Consider the following 22,715-nt stretch of genomic DNA (forward strand, 5'->3'; position numbering starts at 1 on the left):
CTTCCAGCAGGCTAATAGTGGCTGAGCACAGAAGCAGTGTACTTGAAACTCCTAACTAGGAACAAGGCAACAAACCCAAACCTGGGTCAAGAACTTGTGCTTAGACCAGAAAGAACAGTGAGCAAATTTCATTCCAGACTACATCACTTTAGTAGCACTGAAAACTTGCAGGCTCTTGGCCCAAGTTGTCAAAACAGTAGGACATAAGAGGACAGAAGCTCAGACCAGACTTCCTGTATCCTCCTCACCCACTTTCTAAAGTACACAAAACCTGGAACTAACAACAAAAGAAGTCTAATGTCAAGAAGTATGGAAGCTTTTCAGAATGTTGTAAGAATGAATAAGCAAATTATCATATTGTAAAGAGCTATTATGGTGATGGACACTCAAGACAAAAACCCATAGGAAGAGAATGTTTCAAAAACAGCTAAAAATAAAACCTCAAAAAAAAGTGTACCTTGGCCAGAAGTCCAACAAGAATTCCTGAAAGAATCAAAACGAGTTTTTTTTAAAGGTGAAAATGATTTAAAAATCAGATTAGAATAGGAAAAAATGAGAAAAAAATTAGAGCAATGAAAGAAATATGTGAAAGAATATTAACAGAATAAGAAGTACAAAACCTTATCTTAGAAATTAACTCCTTGAAAATTAGGCTTAACATTCTCCAGTTGATAAATGGTCAAAGGATATGAACAGACAATTCTCAGACGAAGAAAGAGATTTTAAAGAAGGGAAAGGGACCTGTATGTGCATGAATGTTTGTGGCAGGTCTCTTTGTAGTGGCCAGAACCTGGAAACTGAGTGGATGCCCATCAATTGGAGAATAGCTGAATAAATTGTGGTATATGAATGTTATGGATATTATTGTTCAGTAAGAAATGACCAACAGGATGATTTCAGAAAGGCCTGGAGAGACTTACATGAACTGATGCTGAGTGAAATGAGCAGGACCAGGAGATCATTATATACTTCAACAACAACATTATATGATAATCAATTCTGATGGATGTGGCCCTCTTCAACAATGTGAACCAAATCAGTTCCAACAGAGAAGTAATGAACTAAACCAGCTACACCCATCGAAAGAACTCTGGGAGATGACTATGAACCACTACATAGAATTCCCAATCCCTCACTCTTTGTCTGCCTGCATTTTTGATTTCCTTCACAGACTAATTGTACACTATTTCAAAGTCTGATTCTTTTTGTACAGCAAAATAACTGTAACGAACATGTATACATATATTGTATTTAACTTATACTTTAATATATTTAACATGTATTGATCAACCTGCCATCTGGGGGAGAGGGTGGGGGGGGAAGGCAGGGAAAAATTGGAACAAAAGGTTTTGTAATTGTCAATGTTGAAAAATTACCCATGCATATATCTTGTAAATAAAAAGCTATAATAAAAAAAGACTTAAAAAAAAAAGAAAAAAAAAAAAAAGAAAATTAGGCTTGACCAAATAGAAACCAATGACTTGAGGCATGAAGACATAATAAAGCAAAGTCAAAAGAATGGAAAAAATATAAGGTACCTCATAGCAAAAACAACTGATCTAGAAAATAGATCAAGAAGAGATAACTTGAGAATCATTGAATGCCCTGAAAACCAGACCAAAAAAGGAGCCTAGACATATTTTAAAAATATTATCATTTATTATTATATATATAATATACATAATAATTATTATTTAATATGTTAATTCTATGTTACATAGAATTAAATATGATTACCAGGATCTCTTAGAACCACAGGCAAAGTAGAAATTGAAAGAATCCACCAGTTACCTTCAGAAAGAAAGCTCCCAAATTAAAATTCCCAGGAATATTATAGCCAAAATCTAGAACTCTTAGGTCAAATAAAAAATTATTGCAAGGAGTCAGGAAGAATTCAAGTACCCAGGAACCACAGTTAGGATGACATATGACTTAGCAGTCATCACTTTGAAACAGCTTAGAATATGATATTCCATAAAATAAAATATCTAGGGTAACACCCAAGAATAAATTATCCAACAAAACTACATCATCATTATATAAGGAGTCTAATAAGACTCAGGGCCAAAAAATGATTCTGTTATGTTTTGATGATCTTAAAAGAAGAATGGAAAGAGTGGGGAAGAGGAATATGCTGAGAGATAGGGGGAAGGGAAAGAGAATGAAGAATTATCTCACACAAATTAGTTGAGAAAGTAGAAGTTTATACAACAAGGAAGAGGGAGTGAAGGAGAATGGGTAACAATTGAACCTCACTCAACTGAACTGGTAACAAGAGGAAAGAATACATGTGGGCACACATGCACATATACACACAGACTTGGGAACAGAAAAACATTTCATCCACTGGGAAAGGAGAAGAAAAGGAATAAGAAGGAAGGCAAAATTAGACGTTAGAATAAGGGCAGAATTAGACAGAAACAAATAATCTCTTAAGGTCAGGGAAGTCAGAAGAAGAAAAAGTATAGGATGAAAAGAAATACATATAAGGAGACATAATTGAAAAACTGAATAGGATAAATTCATATATAAAACAGAAGAGGATTAGAAACCAAAATCCAATAAAACATTGTTTACAAAAAAACATAGTTGAAATAGAAAGATGCATACAGAATGAAAATAAGAGGCTATAGCAGAATCTATTATGCTTCAGCTGAATTTTTAAAAGATGGGGTGGGGCAGGTGAGAAGGGTAGAAATGATAGACAAAACAAAATAAAAAAAAAAGGCCTAGTTAAAAGTAATTAACAGGGAAACCATGGCTAAAGGAAACCATATATAATGAATTAATATCAATATTGAACATAGTAGGCACCAAATAATACAGCATTTGAATTCTTAAAGGAAAAATTAAGAGAATTAAAGGAAGAAAGAGCAAAACTAAAAAGGAGGACCTCAATTCACCCCTTCTTAGACCAACATAAGTCTACCCCCAAAAAATTAGTAAAAAAGAAATAGAATAAAATTTTAGAATAGTTAGATATGATAGCCCTTTGGAGAATATTGAATAGGAATTGAAAGCAATATACTTCAGCTGTGAATGGTACCTTTATAAAAAATGACCATGTATTTAAACATAAAAACCTCAAACAAATTGGGAAGAAAGGAAATACTGAATATATGTTTTACTGATTAAAATACCATAAAATTGCATTCAATAAATTCCCTAGGGAGAAAAAATTGAAATGCCAAAAATGAACTTTCAAAGACAAAAATTCCAGGACTAGATGGATTTCTTAAGTGAATTTAAAGACAATTAATTCTAATACTATTACTACATTGCATCAAAAAATAGGGAAAGATGGAGTTAAAATTCCTGTTATGATACAAATATGGTCTTTATTCCAAAATCAGAGATTCAAAACAGAAAGAAAACTATAGGCTAATGTTCCTAACAAATATTGGTGCAAAAATTTTAAATAAATTCTTAGCAAGGAGGCTATATACAATGCCATAAAAATTAAATACGCTATCATCAAGCTGGATTTACAGTAAGATTGCAGGACTGATTCAATATCAGGAAAACCATGAACATAATAGACAACATAAATAATTAAAATAACAAAAATTATGATTATATCAATTGATGCAGAAAGTTTTTGATAAGAGATGATATCCATTCCTGTCAAAACTCTAAAAATTATAGAAATAAGTGGAATTTCCCTTAAAGTGATGAATACTATCTACCTAAAACTAGAAGCTAGCATTGTTCCACTTGAGATTAGGAATAAAGCAAGGATATCCATTACCACCATTACTACTAGAAATGCTATCTTTAGTAATAGGAGAAAAAAATAAAATAAGCACAAGCAAAGAGGAAACAAAATTATTAATTTTTGGTAGATGAGGTGATGATTCATTTGCTGAATACCAAAGAATTAACTAAACAACTAATTAAAACAATAAACTCCTCAAAGTTCAGGATATAAAGTAAAATCATAAACATTTCTGATATTATTAAAAAACTTAGAAGAGATAGAAAGTGAAATTCCATTCAAAATAACTATAAATAGTGTAAAATATTTTGGAGTCTATTTGCCAAAATATACATAGGAACTATATGAACACAATTACAAAACTTTATATAAATATAACTCTATAAATAATCAGAGAAGTGTAATTGCCTCCTAAAACAATGTAATTCAAAAATAATTCTGCCTAAATTAATTTACTTATTTGGTGCAATACCAACCAAACTACCCAAGTATTACTTTATACATTTAAAAATAATAATAAAATTTATTTGGAGGAGCAAGTTCAAGAATATTAAGGGAATTGATTTTTTTAAAAAAGTGGGAAGGAGCCTGGCAATACTAGACTCAAACTATAATACAAAAGCATAATCTTTAAAATAGTTTGTACTGGGATGAGAAATAGATTGATCAATGGAATAGATTAGATACTAAAAATTTATAGAAGCAAATGAGCACATTATTCCAATGCTAAGACCCAAAGGTCCTAAATGTTAGGACAAGATCTCATTATTTGACAAAGACATTTGAGAAAACTAGAAAGTAGTTTGGCAAAATTTAGGTATTAATTTCTCACTCTAAATTAAGATAAGCTGCAAATATGTACACAATTTGGAAATAAAAGATCACATCATAAACAAATTAGAGGAACATGGAAGAAATTATTTGTCAGATCTCTGGATAGAGGAAGGATTCACTACCAATCAAAAGATAGAGGGCTCACATGAGATTAAATGGAAAATTTTGATTATATAAAATTAAAATCCTTCTGCTAAACGAGACAATGCAGCTAAAATTAGAAGAGAAATTTGAAATTGGGTAGGAAGATTGTTGCAAAAAGCTTACTCTAAAAATATTTCATTTCTAAAATATATAGGGAATTGTAATTTATAAGCATAAACTCCATTCCTTAATTGTTAAATGGTCAATGGATATGAATAGATAATTTTCAGAGGAAGAAATCCAACCTATCAGTAATCATATGAAAAAATGTTCTAAATCACCAATAATGAGAGAAATCAACATGAACACTACTCTTTTACCTTTCAGATTGGCAAAGTTGATGAAAATGAAAATGACAAAAGCTGGAGGAACTATGGGATAATAGATATATTAATGTACTTTTGATGAAATCATAAACAAACCCAGCCAATGGAATCATAAACTAGTCTAGCTGATGATATCATAAACTAGTCCAGCCATTCTGGAAAGCCATTGGGAACTATATCCAAAGATCTATTAATTGTGCAAATCCTTTGACCCATCAATACCAACTATCTCTATATATCAAAGATATCAAAGAAAGAGCAAAAGGACTAATATATGTGAAAATATAATGGCCCTTTTCATGGTAAATTGGAAACTGAATGCCTATCAATTGGCAAATGGCTAAAAAGTTATGGTATAAGAATATAATAAAGTTATTATTGTGCTGTAAGAAATAATAAAGGGGATGATTTCAGAAAATCCTGAGAAGACTTTTATGTACTGATGCAAAGTGAAATGAATAGAAGAAGGAAAACAATTTATCCAATAACAGCAATACTGTAAAGAAAAATAACTTTTAAAAACTTGGGAATATTTACCAATGCAATAAAATAGCTCTAGTGGACCCATGATAAAATGTGCCATTTGCAGATGGAGAAGTGATGGATTCAGAGTGTAGACTGAAGTGTTTTTTTTTTTTTGTTGTTGTTGTTGTTTGTTTGTTTTTAAGGGAGAAGAGGTTTGGACATGGCTAATAAAAGAATTTGTTTTACTGGAGTATACATTTTTGTAATGTATTTTTTTTTCTTGCTTTCTCAGTTGGTTGAGGAGTCAGTGATGGGAGAGGGAGAGAGAATTGGGAACTGGAAATAAACTAAAATTGAATATAAAAACTTAAGGTAAAAAAAGGAATAATATGACTTCTAGTTTTCGGATCCCTGTGAGTATTTCTGGAACTGTAGTATATCCTATCTAAATGTTAGATTTTTACCTTTCTTCACAGGTTGGAAGTCCTTCTGTTCTAAGTTCATAGGAAGCCCTCCTTGCTCTTTCATCTTCTTGGTTTCTAACAGTAAGACTGTAAAGAACAACATGTTCACAAGTCAAATTCAGATAAACCTATAGCCATACAATTATCATTAATATTATTTGTAAAAGAATTTTAGTTCTGAAAACAGAATTCCTCCCTTTTTTCAAAAAATGATTAGATTGGGACAGCTAGATGGTGTAGTGATAGCGCACTAGCCCTGAAGTCAGGAGGACCTGAGTTCAAATGTGGCCTCAGCCACTTAACTTGGCTGTGTGACCCTGAGCAAGTCACTTAACTCCAATTGCCTCAGCAAAAAAAAAAAAAAAAAAAAAAAAAAGATTTTTCTTTCTCCATGTAGATCAGGTAAAAATGGCAACTCAGCATTAACAAAAATATACAACCTTAATAACATTGTAAAATAAATTGAGTAATTATAACTTTACATTCATGTTGTTGTAGTCATTTTGTTTACCTTTTTTTTTTTTTTTATACACATCTAGGTGGCATAATGGATGGAGCACTGAGCCTGGAATACAGAAGACCTGAGTTGAAAGCTCAGGTTTTTTTATTGGAAACTTGGTGGCTCAGGCATAAAGTGCTGCACCTGGAATCAGAAAGACCTTGGTTCAAATCTAGCTTTGGACACTATTGTGAGGATTAAATGAGAGATGTATAAAGAATGCAGCATAGTTCCTGGCCCATAGTAAGTGCTGTTTAAAGGTTAGCTATTATTACAACAATAAAACAGTATTTTCCTTATTCTGCTTAATTACATCAGTTCATATACTGTTTGTCTTTCTCTACTTTTCAGTATTCATCACTTCTAACATACAGGATATTCCATTACATTTATAGACCAAATTCTTTAGCTCTTCCTCAGTTAATGGATATATACTTTTGTTTCTAGTTCTTAGCTACTACAAAAAAAAAATTCTCCTATAAATATTTTGGAGAATAAAGGATCTTTCTTTTTTCCATTGTCCTCTTTGTGTAATATGCTTAAAAGAAAGATTTCTGCATCAAAGGTATGGACAATTTAGTTACTTTTTTTGAACATAATTCTAAGTTGCTTTCCAGAATGGTTGAAAAACCACCAAGAATGTATTAGCATGTCTGTCTTTCTATAAGTATTCCAACATTATTATCCTTGCCAATTTGTTGTACATAGAGATTTCAAAGTTGAATAATTTTAAATTGTAGAAGATACTTAATTTTTTTTCTCTTCATAAAAACAAAAGTGTTTAACATAGTATCTGGTAAATGGTAAATGCTTAATAAGTTCTTGTTGACTGACTAGGACTAAAAGGATCCTGGCCACAATGTTGGGAAAACGAAGGGATTATCAGTTGCACAATGAATTTCACTTTATATCTTAAACAAGAAGTAGCATTATATGAATTTTACAAGTTTAGCTTAGCTTTCAGTTTCTTTCACAGATAGTTTTCAGAAATATGGTTTGTTAAGTTTTTGATTTATGCCTACCACTGTGTTAGGCACTCCAGGTTTAGGGGAAAAAAAATGAATATATTCCTTGCCCTTGAGAAATTTCCAATCTAAGATAAAGAAGAAAAAAAAATCCTTCAGATAAAAAAACAAAATAAAACAGTATTATTATTCATTGCTACATTATATAGTATGGACTGTCAGTATTGAAACTGTTACTGTATCTTTTGTGTCTGTGTTCTGTTTTCATTTTTTTTTAATAATAAGCTTTTTATTTTCAAAATACATACAAAGACTCTTTCTCTTGTTGTTTGCTTATGTTTTTGTTTTTCTTCCCAGGTTATTTTTCCCACCTTCTTTCTAAATCCGAATTTTTTTTTTGTGCAACAAGTATAACTGTATAAATATGTATACATATATTGTATTTAACATATACTTTAACATGTTTAACATGTATGGGACTGCCTGCCATCTAGGGGAGGAGGTGGAGGGAAGGAGGGGAGAAGCTGGAACAGAAGTTTTTGCAAGGATCAATATTGAAAATTACCCATGCATATGTTTTTTCAATAAAAAGCTATAATAATAAAAGTAAATAAATAAATATGTGCCTATAGAGGAGGCAGTAATTCCTAATGGCTTTACAAACAAACAAACAAATAAAAAAACCAAAATACATGCAAAGACAGCTTTCAACAGCAAAACCATGTGTTCCAAATTTTTCTCCCTCCTTTCCTCCACTTCTGCTAGACAGGAAGCAATACAATATGGGTTAAATATGTGCAGTTCTTCTAAACATATTTCCACATTTATCATATTGCACAAGAAAAATCAGATCAAAAAGAAACAAAAATGAGAAAGAAAAAAGAAGCAAGCAATCTGTTTTCATCTTTACATAGTCATACACCTTACATCTTTAAGGAGGTATCCTGGAATATGGCTGTATTTCAACCAATTTTAGTAGATATATCCTATGGCATTCCTTGAAACACTTGGACAGAAAGTGAGCTGTCCATGGTCACATAGTATGTTGCAGAGGTAGTATCTGAATCCAGATTTTTCTAACTCCAAGTTCAGAATACTATCTATTTCATAGTATTGCCTCTAATTAAGGCAATAATTCCAATCTGTTTTCACCATATTTAATTGATAAATATCACACTGCTCTAGAAGCTCTTAGTGTGATTTTGACAAAACATTTTTATGTATATACCAGTATTGTCAATTCTGTTCTTATTAAAATGTAAGAACTCTTGAGTTTTTGTCCTTACATAACCAGAGCAAGGAGGTATTGTGAGATGGAGGTGGATAAAGAAAAAGTAGAAAGGCACTTGGCTGATTGGTATATAAACTGCTCAGTGGGTTAAAACAAAAAGAAAAAATAGAGATAAAAATGGGAGAGAATGATATAGGATTCTATAATGGTTGAATTGAAACTATATAGTAAATATTGGCACTTAGGCTTTGGAATTATCTTTCCATGAAACCATTTATAACAGTACCGTATTTTAAACAAGTTTCATTTAATGCAGCATGTTTGCATGAGGAAACAGATTATATTTTGTTCTCAATCTTTACTTGTCTATTTGTCTATTTGGTCTTTATACAGGAAAAACAAAATGGAGAGTAGGGAGGCAAAATACAATAACGTGAAGATATGGTTTCAGAATTCTGACATTCTTCAAAGCAACAAATTATACTTCAGGAAATTTTAAGTCCCCAATTGCCAACAAACAATATTCTCTTCATTGAGGACTACTATGGGGCTGAGAATTAGTTAAGAAAAGGGAAAAGGGGGAAAAAGGGAACTTAGGAACAATAGGATAAAATTTGAAATCACTGGGGCCTCAAGCCATCTCAGACTCATGTTGATGATAGATGTTACTGTTTTTTGCCTTATTTTTTCCTTCTTCCTTAAACTTTGCCAGGTTTAATCCCACAGATTCCCTTCCTTCTAGCTATCTCCTCCCACTCAAATTACTGTTTCCTTTTTTCTAAAGATGATGAAATTTCTTTCTTTCTTTCTTTCTTTCTTTCTTTCTTTCTTTCTTTCTTTCTTTCTTTCTTTCTTTCTTTCTTTCTTTCTTTCTTTCTTTCTTTCTTTCTATAACTTTTTATTGACAGAACCCATGCCAGGGTAATTTTTTACATTATCCCTTGCACTCACTTCTGTTCCGATTTTTCCCCTCCCTCCCTCCACCCCCTCTCCCAGATGGCAAGCAGTCCTATACATGTTAAATAGGTTATAGTATATCCTAGATACAATATATGTGTGCAGAACCGAACAGTTCTCTTGTTGCACAGGGAGAATTGGATTAAGAAAGTATAAATAACCTGGGAAGAAAAACAAAAATGCAAGCAGTTTACATTCATTTCCCAGTGTTATTTCTTTGGGTGTACCTGCTTCTGTCCATCCTTGATCAATTGGAACTGAGTTAGATTTCTTTGTCGAAGAAATTCACTTCCATCAGAATACATCCTCATACAGTATCATTGTTGAGGTATATAATGATCTCCTGGTTCTGCTCATTTCACTCAGCATCAGTTCATGTAAGTCTCGCCAATCCTCTCTGTATTCATCCTTCTGGTCATTTCTTACAGAACAATAATATTCCATAACATTCATATACCACAATTTACCCAAACATTCTCCAATTGATGGGCATCCATTCATTTTCCAGCTTCTAGCCACTACAAACAGGGCTGCCACAAACATTTTGGCATATACAGTTCCCTTTCCCTTCTTTAGTATCTCTTTGGGATATAAGCCCAGTAGAAACACTGCTGGACAAAGGGTATGCACAGTTTGATAACTTTTTGATCACAGTTACCAATTGCTCTCCAGAATGGTTGGATCCATTCACAATTCCACCAACAATGTATCAGTGTCCTTGTTTTCCTACATCCCCGCCAACATTCTGCATTATCTTTCCCTGTCATTCTAGCCAATCTGACAGGTGTGTAGTGGTATCTCAGAGTTGTCTTAATTTGCATTTCTCTGATCAATAATGATTTGGAGCATATTTTCATATGGCTAGAAATAGTTTCAATCTCTTCATCTGAGAATTGTCTGTTCATATCCTTTGACCATTTATCAATTGGAGAATGGCTTGATTTCTTATAAATTAGTCAATTCTCTATATATTTTGGAAATGAGGCCTTTATCAGAACCTTTGACTGTAAAAATGTTTTCCCAGTTTATTGTTTCCCTTCTAATCTTGTCTGCATTAGTTTTGTTTGTACAAAAACTTTTCAATTTGATATAATCAAAATCTTCTATTTTGTAGTCAATAGTGATCTCTAGTTCTTCTTTGGTCATAAATTCCTTCCTCTTCCACAGGTCTGAGAGGTAAACTATCCTATGCTCTTCCAATTTATTTATAATCTCATTCTTTATGCCTAGGTCATGAACCCGTTTTGACCTTATCTTAGTGTACGATGTTAAGTGTGGGTCAATGCCTAGTTTCTGCCATACTAATTTCCAATTTTCCCAGCAATTTTTGTCAAATAATGCGTTCTTATCCCAAAAACTGGGGTCTTTGGGTTTGTCAAACACTTGATTATTAAAGTTATTGGCTGTTTTGTCCTTTGAACCTAATCTATTACATTGATCAACTAGTCTATTTCTTAGCCAATACCAGATGGTTTTAGTAACCGCTGCTTTATAATATAATTTTAGATCTGGTGCAGCTAGGCCACCTTCATTTGATTTTTTTCCCATTAATTCCCTTGAAATTCTTGACCTTTTGTTTTTCCATATGAACTTTGTTGTTATTTTTTCTAGGTGAAATTTCTTTAGAGAATAACTTTTGGATATAGACATACCGAAATAAATAAGAAAGTTTTCATTGGAATAGCATACTTAAGTTCCCATTATGTTAGAACAACATCTTTCTTTGAAAAGTAGTTCTCTTGTTAACTAAAACAAGGTTTTTCCACAACTTTGTTCTAAAGACCCAATGACAAATCATATTGTTTATTCCATTAAGATAAGTTTCACACACAACTGTCTTCTTGTTCTGCTATTCTTTATATTGGGGTAGAGTTAAAATTGTTAATCCAACTCATTACTATTAACAATTTAGTAACTTGGACCTCAGACAAAACTTGCTTGGCCCAAGGGAAGGATAGATCTCTGAATTATTGGGAGAAAGATTACTTGAGATTAGTTTACAGTTTCTAGAGAATTATGTATTTGTGTGTGTATGTGAGAGAAAGAGAGAGAGAAAGAGACAGACAGACAGAGAGACAGAGTTAGAGACAGAAACAGAGACAGAGAGGCAGAAAAAGAGAGAATGTGTGTGTATGCATTCTTGGGTGCATATATGCATGCATTGGAGCATAGGTGCCATTAGGACTTCCTTAGGGTTTTTACAAGCAATTATGACTTTTGTACATGATAAATTATTGTCTGTTTTGCTGAGGCCTAAGGAGAAATATTTCAGAAAGTAATTGTAAATTCTTCATTTACTAGAATACTAATAAATTCCCAATACCTGCTTTGAGCTGGGTAACAGAGATAAGCTAAGATTGGGTCTACCCCAGAGAACAAAATAGTAGATTTAATATTCATCTGCCCGAGTAATTAGGTCTTCCAGTGCAAGAAATAGTTATTAAGTTGCTTACTATGTATAAGGCACTGTGCTAAATATATAGCAAAAGTAGTCTCTCTTAGCAGACAAGCCCTCTGACTGACTACATGTTAACGTGTTCTGGCAATGAACAAGACAGTGGTAGTATTCTTCATGGATAACACCACCCATTACCTGGCAAATAGGTAATTTTTTTTTTCCTGAAGCAGTTGGGGTTAAATGACTTGCCCAGGGTCACACAGCTAGGAAGTGTTAAGTGTCTGAGACCAAATTTGAACTCAGGTCCTCCTGACATCAGGGTTGGCGCTCTATCCACTGTGCCACCTAGCTGCCCCGTGGCTAATCTTTTAATACAGAACTTTTAAAGTAGGTGTCCCATCATATTTCTCATTTTACATGAAAGTTTTGGATTGTGTATATCTTATTTGGGAACTTATTATTAATCACAATTTTTCCTTCCCAAGAACTTTTTTATTTTTAAAAGAAGATACCCACATAAATAAAATCAGATCTAAACAATTATAAAAATATTAAGTGCTCTTGGATAGGTCAAGCAAATATAATAAAGATGATAATACTACCTAATCTATTTATTTAGTGCTATACCAATCAGACTCCCAAGAAACTATTTTACTGAAAAAATAACAAAATTCATCTGGAAGAACAAAAGGTCAAGAATTTCAAGGGAACTAATGAAAAAAAAAATCAAATGAAGGTGGCCTAGCTGTAGCAGATCTAAAACTATATTATAAAGCAACAGTCACCAAAACCATTTGGTATTGCTAAGAAGTAGACTAGCTAGATCAGTGGAATAGGTTAAGTTCACAGAATGAAATAGTCAATAACTGTAGCAATCTAGTGTTTGACAAACCCAAAGACCCCAACTTTTGGGATAAGAATTCACTATTTGACAAAAACTTCTGGAAAAATTGGAAACTAAGATGGCAGAAACCAAGCATTGACCCATACTTAATATCGTATACCAAGATAAGGTCAAAATGGGTTCATGATCTAAGCATAAAGAATGAGATTATAAATAAATTAGAAGAACATAGGATAGTTTGCCTCTCAGACCTGTGGAGGGGAAAGGAATTTGTGACCAAAGAAGAACTAGAGATCATTATTGATCACAAAATAGAAAATTTTGATTATATTAAGTTAAAAATTTTTTGTACAAACAAAACTAATACAGACAAGATTAGAAGGGAAGCAACAAACTGGGAAAACATTTTTACAGTCAAAGGTTCTGATAAAGGTCTCATTTCCAAAATATATAGAGAATTGACTCAAATTTATAAGAAATCAATCCATTTTCCAATTGATAAATGGTCAAAGGATATGAACAGACAATTTTCAGATAAAGAAATTGAAACTATTTCTAGTCATATAAAAAGGTGCTCCAAATCACTATTAATCAGAGAAATGAAAATTAAGACAATTCTGAGATACCATAATATACCTGTTAGATTGGCTAAGATGACAGGAAAAGATAATGATGAAATGTTGGAGGGGATGTGGGAAAACTGGAACACTGATACATTGTTGGTGGAACTGTGAACAAATCCAACCATTCTGGAGAGCAATTTGGAACTATGCTCAAAAAGTTATCAAACTGTGCATACCCTTTGATCCAGCAGTGTTACTACTGGGCTTATATCCCAAAGAGATCTTAAAGAAGGGAAAGGGACCCGCATGTGCAAAAATGTTTGTGGCAGCGCTTTTTGTGGTAATAAATTTTTTCTCATTTTTAGTCATTTTGGTCATTTAGACTCATTTTAGGCATTTAGTCATGAAGTTATTTTTAAAAGTATGTTTCAAAGCATCTCTCTAAAATCAAAAGCAACCCGGGCAATGGAAATACACTAGAAGCTTTCCCAAAAAAGATGGACGTGAATCAAAGTTGCCCTCTTTCTCTATGATTTTTGCTATGGGTCTAGACATGCTAGAACTAGCAATAAAACAAGAGAAAGAATTATAAAGTTATAAAGCTAGACAAAGGGAACACACAACTATGTCTATTTACTGAGAAAATACTGGGAAATTAGCTAAGAAACTAATGATGACAATGACTTCAACAAATTGGTAGCTACAAAATAAACACACACAAAAAAAAACATATAATAAGAAAAAAAACTTTAAAAAGTCTTTTCATGACTAAAGTATCTGCTTATTTCTCTTGTTGGAAACACTATTATTATTATTATTTGCCCAAAATCATTGTACTAGCTACCCCTTTTGAATAACCATTTATTAAACTGTAGGAACATATAAACTCTCTTACATATAAACATTACATATAAAAACATATGTAACATATGTAAAAAAAACTCTCTTACATATAAAAATTTAATGAGAAAATAGTTGTGAAAATTTCTCCCCTTACTTGTATGTGCCATAATGTTTGTGGCAGCCCTTTTTGCAGTGGCTAGAAACTGGAAATTGAATGGATGCCCATCACTTGGAGAATGGCTGAATAAGTTGTGGTATATGAATGTTAAGGAATATTATTGTTTTGTAGGAAATGACCAGCAGGATGATTTCAGAGAGGCTTGGAGAGACCTACATGAACTGATGCTGAGTGAAATGAGCAGAACCAGAAGATCATTATATACTTCAACAACAAGACTACACAACGATCAGTTCTGATGATCATAGCTCTCTTCAACAATGAAATGATTCAAACCAGTTCCAATTGTTCAGTAGTGAAGAGAATTAACTACACCCAGAGAGAGAACTATGAATGAGTGTGGATCACAACATAGCATTTTCACTCTTTCTGTTATTGTTTGCTTGCATTTTTGTTTTCCTTCTCAGATTTTTTTACCTTCTTTCTAGATCCATTCTTTCTTGAGCAGCAAGATAACTATATAACTATGTATACATATATTGTATTTATCATATACTTTAACATATTTAACATGTATGGGATTAACTGCCATCTAGGGGAGGGAGTGGGAGGAAAGAAGGGAAAAGTTGGAAGAGAAGGTTTTGCAGGGGTCAATGCTGAAAAATTACCCATGCATATGTTTTCTAAATAAAAAGCTATAATAATAATAAAAAAGAAGGTTCCGCTATAAATCAAGACCATTATGGGACATTTAATTTCATTCATTTCATTTTGTTTCATATTTTATGGTATTCCAAGACAATGGTTCTTAGAAAATGATTGAGTTTTAAAATGAAAGAACTATCTTTTGTAAAACTTGGGCTGAATTCCCAGACCTTGAAATTGATATAGATATGGAATTAGGGTTAAATCAAATAAAGTTTTTAATTGTAATAAAAGCTGTTATTTTAAAATTCAATTGAGTAAACTTAAACAGTTTACTCTTTTTATTATCTACATGCACATGACAGGTTGAATTGACCTGAATAGCTATTAAAATAGGGTTTTTATTTATTTAGACATTAAAAAATTAATATTTTATCTGAAGATCAGTTGAAGGAATTGGGTGTGTTTAAGCTGCAGAAGCAAAGGCTTAAATGTAGCATTATAACTGTCTTTAAATATTTGAAAGGTTGTTGGGGGGAGGATCAGATGTGTTCTGCTTCCATCTTTGCAGGTTTTCTTTTGTTCTTTGCTGTGCACTTTTTTATTTTACTCTTTTTTTTTTTTTTTTTTTTTCCTTTTCTCCCTTCTACCTTCCCCAAGAAGGCTACAATTAAGGGCAGGATATGTGTGTGTGTGTGTGTGTGTGTGTATGTATGTGTGTGCATACGCATATCCACAAATACAAAGATATCTATAATCATACTCGTGTATGCACATATGCATTCATATATATCTATGTAAAGCTTCTCTAGCACCCTGATTCAACAATCATTCCAGCTTATGCATATTTTACCATCTTCTCTTTATGGGCTTTTCCCCAACTTCTTTGTCCTCTGTTTCTCTGAAGGTAGATAACATCATTCTTTATAAGTCCAAATCTTTCCACATTTTTCTCAACTCATTTTATACAACAGGGCGATATTACAACTTTATACTATCTAGTATTATTTTAGTATGTAATACTATCTAGTATTATTTTTAATAGTCTAAAACAATATTGATTAATATGATTGACACAGTTTCTTTTTTTCTTTTGATTAAATCTATTTTAGCTTTAACTTTATCTGAGGTCCATAATTATTTTTTTCTAATAAATTCTACACCTAATCATTATTATTGTTTATTTTCTATCCCTGCTGACTCCTCTGCTTTACTTCTACCTTGCCTTGCTATTACTTTATCCTCCCAAGGATTCCTCCCTTATACTTTTTCCTACCTTTTCCCCCCCTTTATTCCCATTAATCTATACACTTTATCCCATTCCTGTTAATCTATACACCCTTCTATACTCATTTTATCCTATTCCCTTTCTTCTTATTTCTTTATGAATTTAGAAGCCTTTTCTATGCTTCTTAATATATGTATGTATGTATGGTTCCTTCTTCAGCCCATTTTTGATGTGAGTAGGATTTCATTCCTCATCTAATTCCTGTGTCAGTTCTTGCTCTCATACTTCATTTGTATAGCATTCATATAACATAATTATTCTTTTTTAACTTTTCCTACATGGTTTTGCTTTTTAGAATAATATACTCAGTTCTAACTCCTGTTTGTTTAATCTTGAAGGAACCTGCAAATTTAACTTAAAATTGGTATAAAGTATTAAGATATTTCCCTCACACCCATGCACACCCATACCTACTTATACCCCAATACATGCATTCACATGACTGCACATGCACAAAACACACAGTGCATACACATATGTATATATGTGGGTATACACATATGTATATACATGACCATCTTATTTCCTCTGTGCCATTTTTTGAGCAGTGGTAAGTAATGAAAGAAAAGAATAATGACCATGGCCAAGAAATTGTGCTGGTATAAGGGAATGTATAGCAATCTTTCTCAACCTTGTCATTTCTCTTTAAATGCCCAACTACACACTCATGCTTCACATTAAAGCAGATGACAATCTATGTTGTTGAAATGATTAAAACTGTCCCAAATGCTCCCTCAACTCTCTTATTTCTCAAAACTTCCCAGCATCATTACTTACCCCCTTTGTGTCCATCCATAGAAGAAGAGGATAAGAAGAGGTATCCTTACTAATTACTTAAGGTTAATTCCTCTTTGTCCTTGATTCTAATCCCCACTGGCTTCTCCAGCACCCTGATCCAACAATCATTCCTCCTTATGCATATTTTATCATCTTCTTATGGGCTTTCCCCCAACTTCATAAAATAAGTTTAGATCTCTCTTACCCTTTAAAATAACAATGACAACTAAACATAAGAAAAAAACAAAACAAAACTTCCCTTGAACCTTCTATTCCCATCTAGCTATTACATCTTTTTTTTTTTTCACTACTAAGTTTCTTGCAAAAGTAACCTCATCTCCATGACCCCTTGTCCTCATTACCCACTCTATTCTTTCTGACTCTTTTGTGTAGGATAGTGGGGAAAGAGGTTAGAAGCAATAGGAACAGCTAAAAAGTTTTCATCTAGAGTGTGTCTGTGGCAATTAAATGGAAGGGGTGGATTTGAGAAATATTTCTGAGAAAGAAACTGAACTGGGTGACAGATATGTAGGTGGCAAAGGAGAAAAGAGAGAACAATGATGATCTGAGTCTCATTAAAAGACAGTGAGGATGTTTACAAAAAAGAAAGCTACATTTGAAATAGAGGGAAAAGAAAATTACTGAATTATTCAATTCAACAAATTTTTATTAAGCACCTATTATATACAGAACATTGTATTAGGTAGTGGGCTAGAGACTGGTGGTGAGAAGATATGAAGATAAATAAGGAAAGGTTCCCAAAGGGTCTTCTATATCATGAGGTGTGTTGCAAAGAATAAGATGCCAAAATTAAATATTTTATATACTTAAATAGCATTTACTATGTCTTTAATGTCTTCTAGTTTGTATGCTTCAAATGGTGATTAAAAATTCAGTCCCTTTGCAAGTACAGTGTTTCATTTGACATGCCCTGATACCTCAATGGATCTGTGACTTTATACAACTCTCTTTTCCATTGGGGCATATCACAATGCATCCTTGCTTTCTCAACTTCTGTGGTTATTGTCTATGCTCTCCCATAGATTGTTCTTTCATAGATCTTCTGCAGAGAAGAAACCAAATGTGTTGGAGGTATTGCTCTAGGTCATTTTACAGTTTGCAGTTGGTGTCAACACTTGTACCATCCCAACTGTTATTATTTCTTCCCACCACAGGCTAACCTGCTTTTTCCATTCATACATTTCTTCAGTGCTTTCTTTTTTTTAATCTTTCTGCTAGAAGGATTTTCCAGTAGATCAAATTTGAGTAATCATGGATCTCATTGAAGAGGCCCTGTAATATAATCCACAAACATGAAAATTGGGAGGGTCTTACTTTAAAGGAATTCCTCTTTTATTTTGAATCCACATTTGTTAAATTTGGTGAGCAAACAGCTCCGTGTTTTATGCCTTGTTTCAAAGTATTAATCAGAAAATTGTTATCTCTTGTTCCAATTATCAAGGAGTCTTGTACAATCTTAACATATGCATGGTTGAAAGAGAATCTTTGAGGTTACACTGTGTGCATTTCTGTGTGTGTCTTGTTTGTATGTATATAGTTTTTTATATATTGTCTCCTCCATTAGAATGTGTGTTTTTCGAGGGAAGAAATTGTTTTTGTCTTTCTTTCTTCTAATACTGTGCCTGCTACAGTGTTAACTGATAGACAATGTCTAATCAGCAAATAATAAATCCAAGGGGTATCTTGTATTCTTTGTACCTTTCAGTCATTTGTGTAATTGAAAAGATGTGGTTTATGGAAGATCTCTTGCAAATGCCTTCCCTTCTTGTATTTTTATCAAAAGTATCTTTAAGAACATTCTCATGAAGGGAGTTTAAAAATAAGAGAAATAGGCATAAGGGTTGATAGTTATAGGTGCCTTGTGGGGATACATTATACTTTCTTTTCCCCCCATTCTTTTGATATTTTTTCTTCCCAGTAATATGAAAAATGATCCCAAATGTTTTAAGATTATGTTTTCCACAGTATGGGTTGATTTATGGTAGTTGACCTGGTAAAGCCTTTCTTCTTGATTTTGTTTTTTAAGTCCTAATTTGACTTTTTTTTTTTGTATAATTCATTAGGGATTAGGATGTTAGGTTCAAATGTTATACTTCTTCAGACTGTATCTTGTGAAAAGACACATAGAATCATAAAATTTCAGAGCTGAAAGAGAATTCATTAGACATCTGGTTCAACCCATACCTCCAGATTCCTAGTTCAGCATCTGATAAGTGCTCATTTGCCTCCCTTCTTGAGGATGAAAAAAAGTTACGAGTGTAACAGACTTCTACTCAATCCTATGTAAAGACTAAATAATTAGTAATTTTATGTATATATGTGTATATTTTCATTTTCTTATTGTCTTCCTGCCAGTTTTATCTATAATGCTTTTGGGGAAAACACAAAAGATTATGGAATCATAAAGTTCAAATTGGAAAGGACCTTAAACACTATCAAATCCAAATCTCCCTCCTACATCTTTTGCCTTCCCCCATTTTATAGATGAGGAAATGGGCTGAGATAGATTAAATGATTTGCCCAGGATAAAACCAGCTAGTAAATATTTAAGGAAGGATTAGAATTCAGGTTTTCTTGTCTCCACGCCTCCTTTCCCATGTCAACTAGCTTATTTGTAAAGCATGAATTATGTCTCCATGTCCTATTTTAACTTTGTCTCATGTTAAGTTTTCTAAAGACTCCTTTTAATTTCTATACTTTGCATTGTTTTATGGGGCAATGTTACTTATAATCTGCCATCTTCCACTGTAGTGTCTTACAAATCTTTGTATTATAATAAATAAATATCCAATTGTGGATTAGATTACTATTATATCTGTTGTTGACATAAGAATAATATAAATGAGATTAAGTGCTCTCTGATTTACTCAGCTTCTTCATATATACTGGAATCCCATTGTGATGGAGATGTTGCAATTACAGATTAAAATCCACTTTATAATGTATCAGATCATGTTTTTGCTGTATAGACTGAAGATGTGATTTATGTGAATTGGCTTATAAAAATTCATATTCTATAATAATATTATACTCTGCCTCAACAGATATCCAGCCCATTTTTCAAATATAGCAATATTGGATAAGTAACATTGCAATAAGAATTCTTAATTATGTTTGACACCAGGACTAATTTTAATTTTGTTTAAAAATAGGAGGTTCAATATGACAAAAAGATCTTTAAAAGTTAATTATTTAGTTTTCACATAGGATTAATAGAATGGTCTGTTTATATGTAAAGTTTATGTCATATTATGAATTTATAAATACAATTAAGGTCTTATTAAATGATCTCTACTATCCCTTTGAATTCTAAAACAATATAATTCTAACAATATGCTGTAATATAGATATGAATTTTTTGTTTGTTTATGTCTCTCATTTCATCAGTGCAGAGACTTCATTTCTATCAACAAAACAATAACTTTATTGTAACTTATCATTTTAGAGAATTGTTTGGGGCATAAAAATACATAAGTGACTTATCTAGACTCATATAACCAAGTATGTCAGAGGTGTCCTGACTTAGTGACCCTTCTATTTACATTGCCATATTATGAAAATATAACTATATCACACTTTGAAGTTTAGTGAGAACTCTGGCACTTTGAACTGGTGCTTTGAAACTAAATTTAAAAATAGAGCTTCTTCTGTCATAATAAAAGCCTCTTCTAAGTTGTTTCTAGAAAGCATCACCAAAAATAATTACTCTGGTTCCACTCAATTTTAATCCTAAACTGAATGATACTGTATTTAAAAGAAGGAAGCTTAGCTAATTCTTTTAATTCAGTTACTGTAATTTTCAATCTCAACATTTTGATTAAAAAATACTTACAGGTTTTCTTGGTTTGCTTTATAAATAAGTGCTAACTTTTAAAAGAAAGAAACCAGACTGTGAAGTAGCATCTATTATGTTGATGTGCTGACATTTTAAAGAAAATGGCTTTTCTCCATTAGATGCACTATAAATATTAATGTTTTTCTTATGAAGTAGTGCATGATTTCTAGCATCTCTAGCATGAAGTAGAATGCGATTTTCTCAGATTCCCATAATCATATAAGAACACTTTGTAGGGCTTAATTTATAAATGAATGCATTTCTGTACTTTTGCTCAGTCTCTCTCTCTCTCTCTCTCTCTCTCTCTCTCTCTCTCTCTCGCTCTCTCTCTCTCTCTCTCTTTAATAGCTTTTTATTTACAAGTTATATGCATGGGTAATTTTACAGCATTGACAATTGCCAAATCTTTTGTTCCAATTTTTCCCCTCTTTCCCCCACCCCTCCCCCAGATGGCAGGTTGACCAATACGTGTTAAATATGTTAAAATATAAATTAAATACAATATAAGTATACATGTCCAAACAGTTATTTTTCAGCCTATCTTTTGATTTGATATTCATTCAACTTTACTCTTTGAAATCTTGGAATTATTATAAGATACTTGTCAATTAAATATTAAGTAATCTAATATTTGATGAAATCATGTCTTTAGAAATATGGCATTATATATCTAAACTAATTGAAGAACATCACATCCTCCAGCCATTTTTGAATTTTGGATTCATTTATATTTCAGATTTATCTCAGACTATACACCATTAGAATATTCATTTGAATATTCTATATATTCTATATATAATATATGAATTACACAGTAATTCTGGTCAGGTCAACTGACTTTTTATTAAACTTGGCCACTTCTCTGTTGTGTAAAACAGTTAAAACAAACCTCAGTAGGAACATGTTATTAGGGTGGGATATTGGAAAGATCACCGGATTTGGGACCTAGAAAATCTAGATTCCAATGTGTCACTTTGGAAAAATTACTTCATCTCTTTGAGCATGTTTCCTCCTCTACAAAATGAGATGGTTAGTTTAGAAGACTATCTCTAAGATTCTATAGACTAGTGATATAAATTGGACCCTACTAAATTAAATGAGATCAGGGATATTTAGTCATTATATGTCACTGTTTTGTATGAACTTAATACCTAAAAGCTTGCAAAAATTTTATTAGCATAGCACTACGTGCAGGATTTCAAAGTTCAACTTAATTTTCCTATAATTCTGACATATGGTGTGCTATTTATCAGATTGTTAATGGTAACAAAAAAGATTCTGCATAACTCTACTCATATTTCAACTAAGACTATGTGTCTCTATCTGTGACACAGCATCCATCAATATAAGACTCTTTATTGTAAATTCTTTGTGGTTTTCTCTCCCCATTTTAAATAGTTTACTTCTGCATTAATTTTAATGAGAGGAAAAATTCCTTTGGCATTCTCTTTCCTGCATGAAATCTTCTTTGTTAGCTCCAGACCACACTGATCTGGTTTTCTTTCTTTCTTTCTTTCTTTCTTTCTTTCTTTCTTTCTTTCTTTCTTTCTTTCTTTCTTTCTTTCTTTCTTTCTTTCTTTCTTTCTTTTTTTAACTTCTTATCCTCACCTAGTACTTCATGTTTGTAATAAGATTTTTAATTTGATTGTATATGATTTCATATTGTTATTCAGTTGTTTCACAAATGCAAGTTTTATCTCCTTATGTGTTGATGTAGAATGTAAGCCCCTAAAGGGGAAGAATTATAATCTATTTCTTTTGTAGCCTTCATCATATTGAGTAC

General features: G+C 32.3%; 1 protein-coding gene across 1 annotated transcript in view; it reads right to left on the reverse strand.

The window, feature by feature from the left end:
* The window catches only part of RGS20 (regulator of G protein signaling 20), a 78,048-nt gene that overhangs the window by 6,881 nt on the left and 48,452 nt on the right, over positions 1-22,715 (reverse strand). The window contains exon 3 of the mRNA XM_031946401.1: positions 5,949-6,035. Coding sequence (XP_031802261.1) covers positions 5,949-6,035 — 87 coding nt within the window. The remainder of the gene's footprint in view (positions 1-5,948; positions 6,036-22,715) is intronic.

Source organism: Sarcophilus harrisii, chromosome 1 (assembly GCF_902635505.1).
Source record: "Sarcophilus harrisii chromosome 1, mSarHar1.11, whole genome shotgun sequence".
Taxonomy (NCBI): Eukaryota; Metazoa; Chordata; class Mammalia; order Dasyuromorphia; family Dasyuridae; genus Sarcophilus; species Sarcophilus harrisii.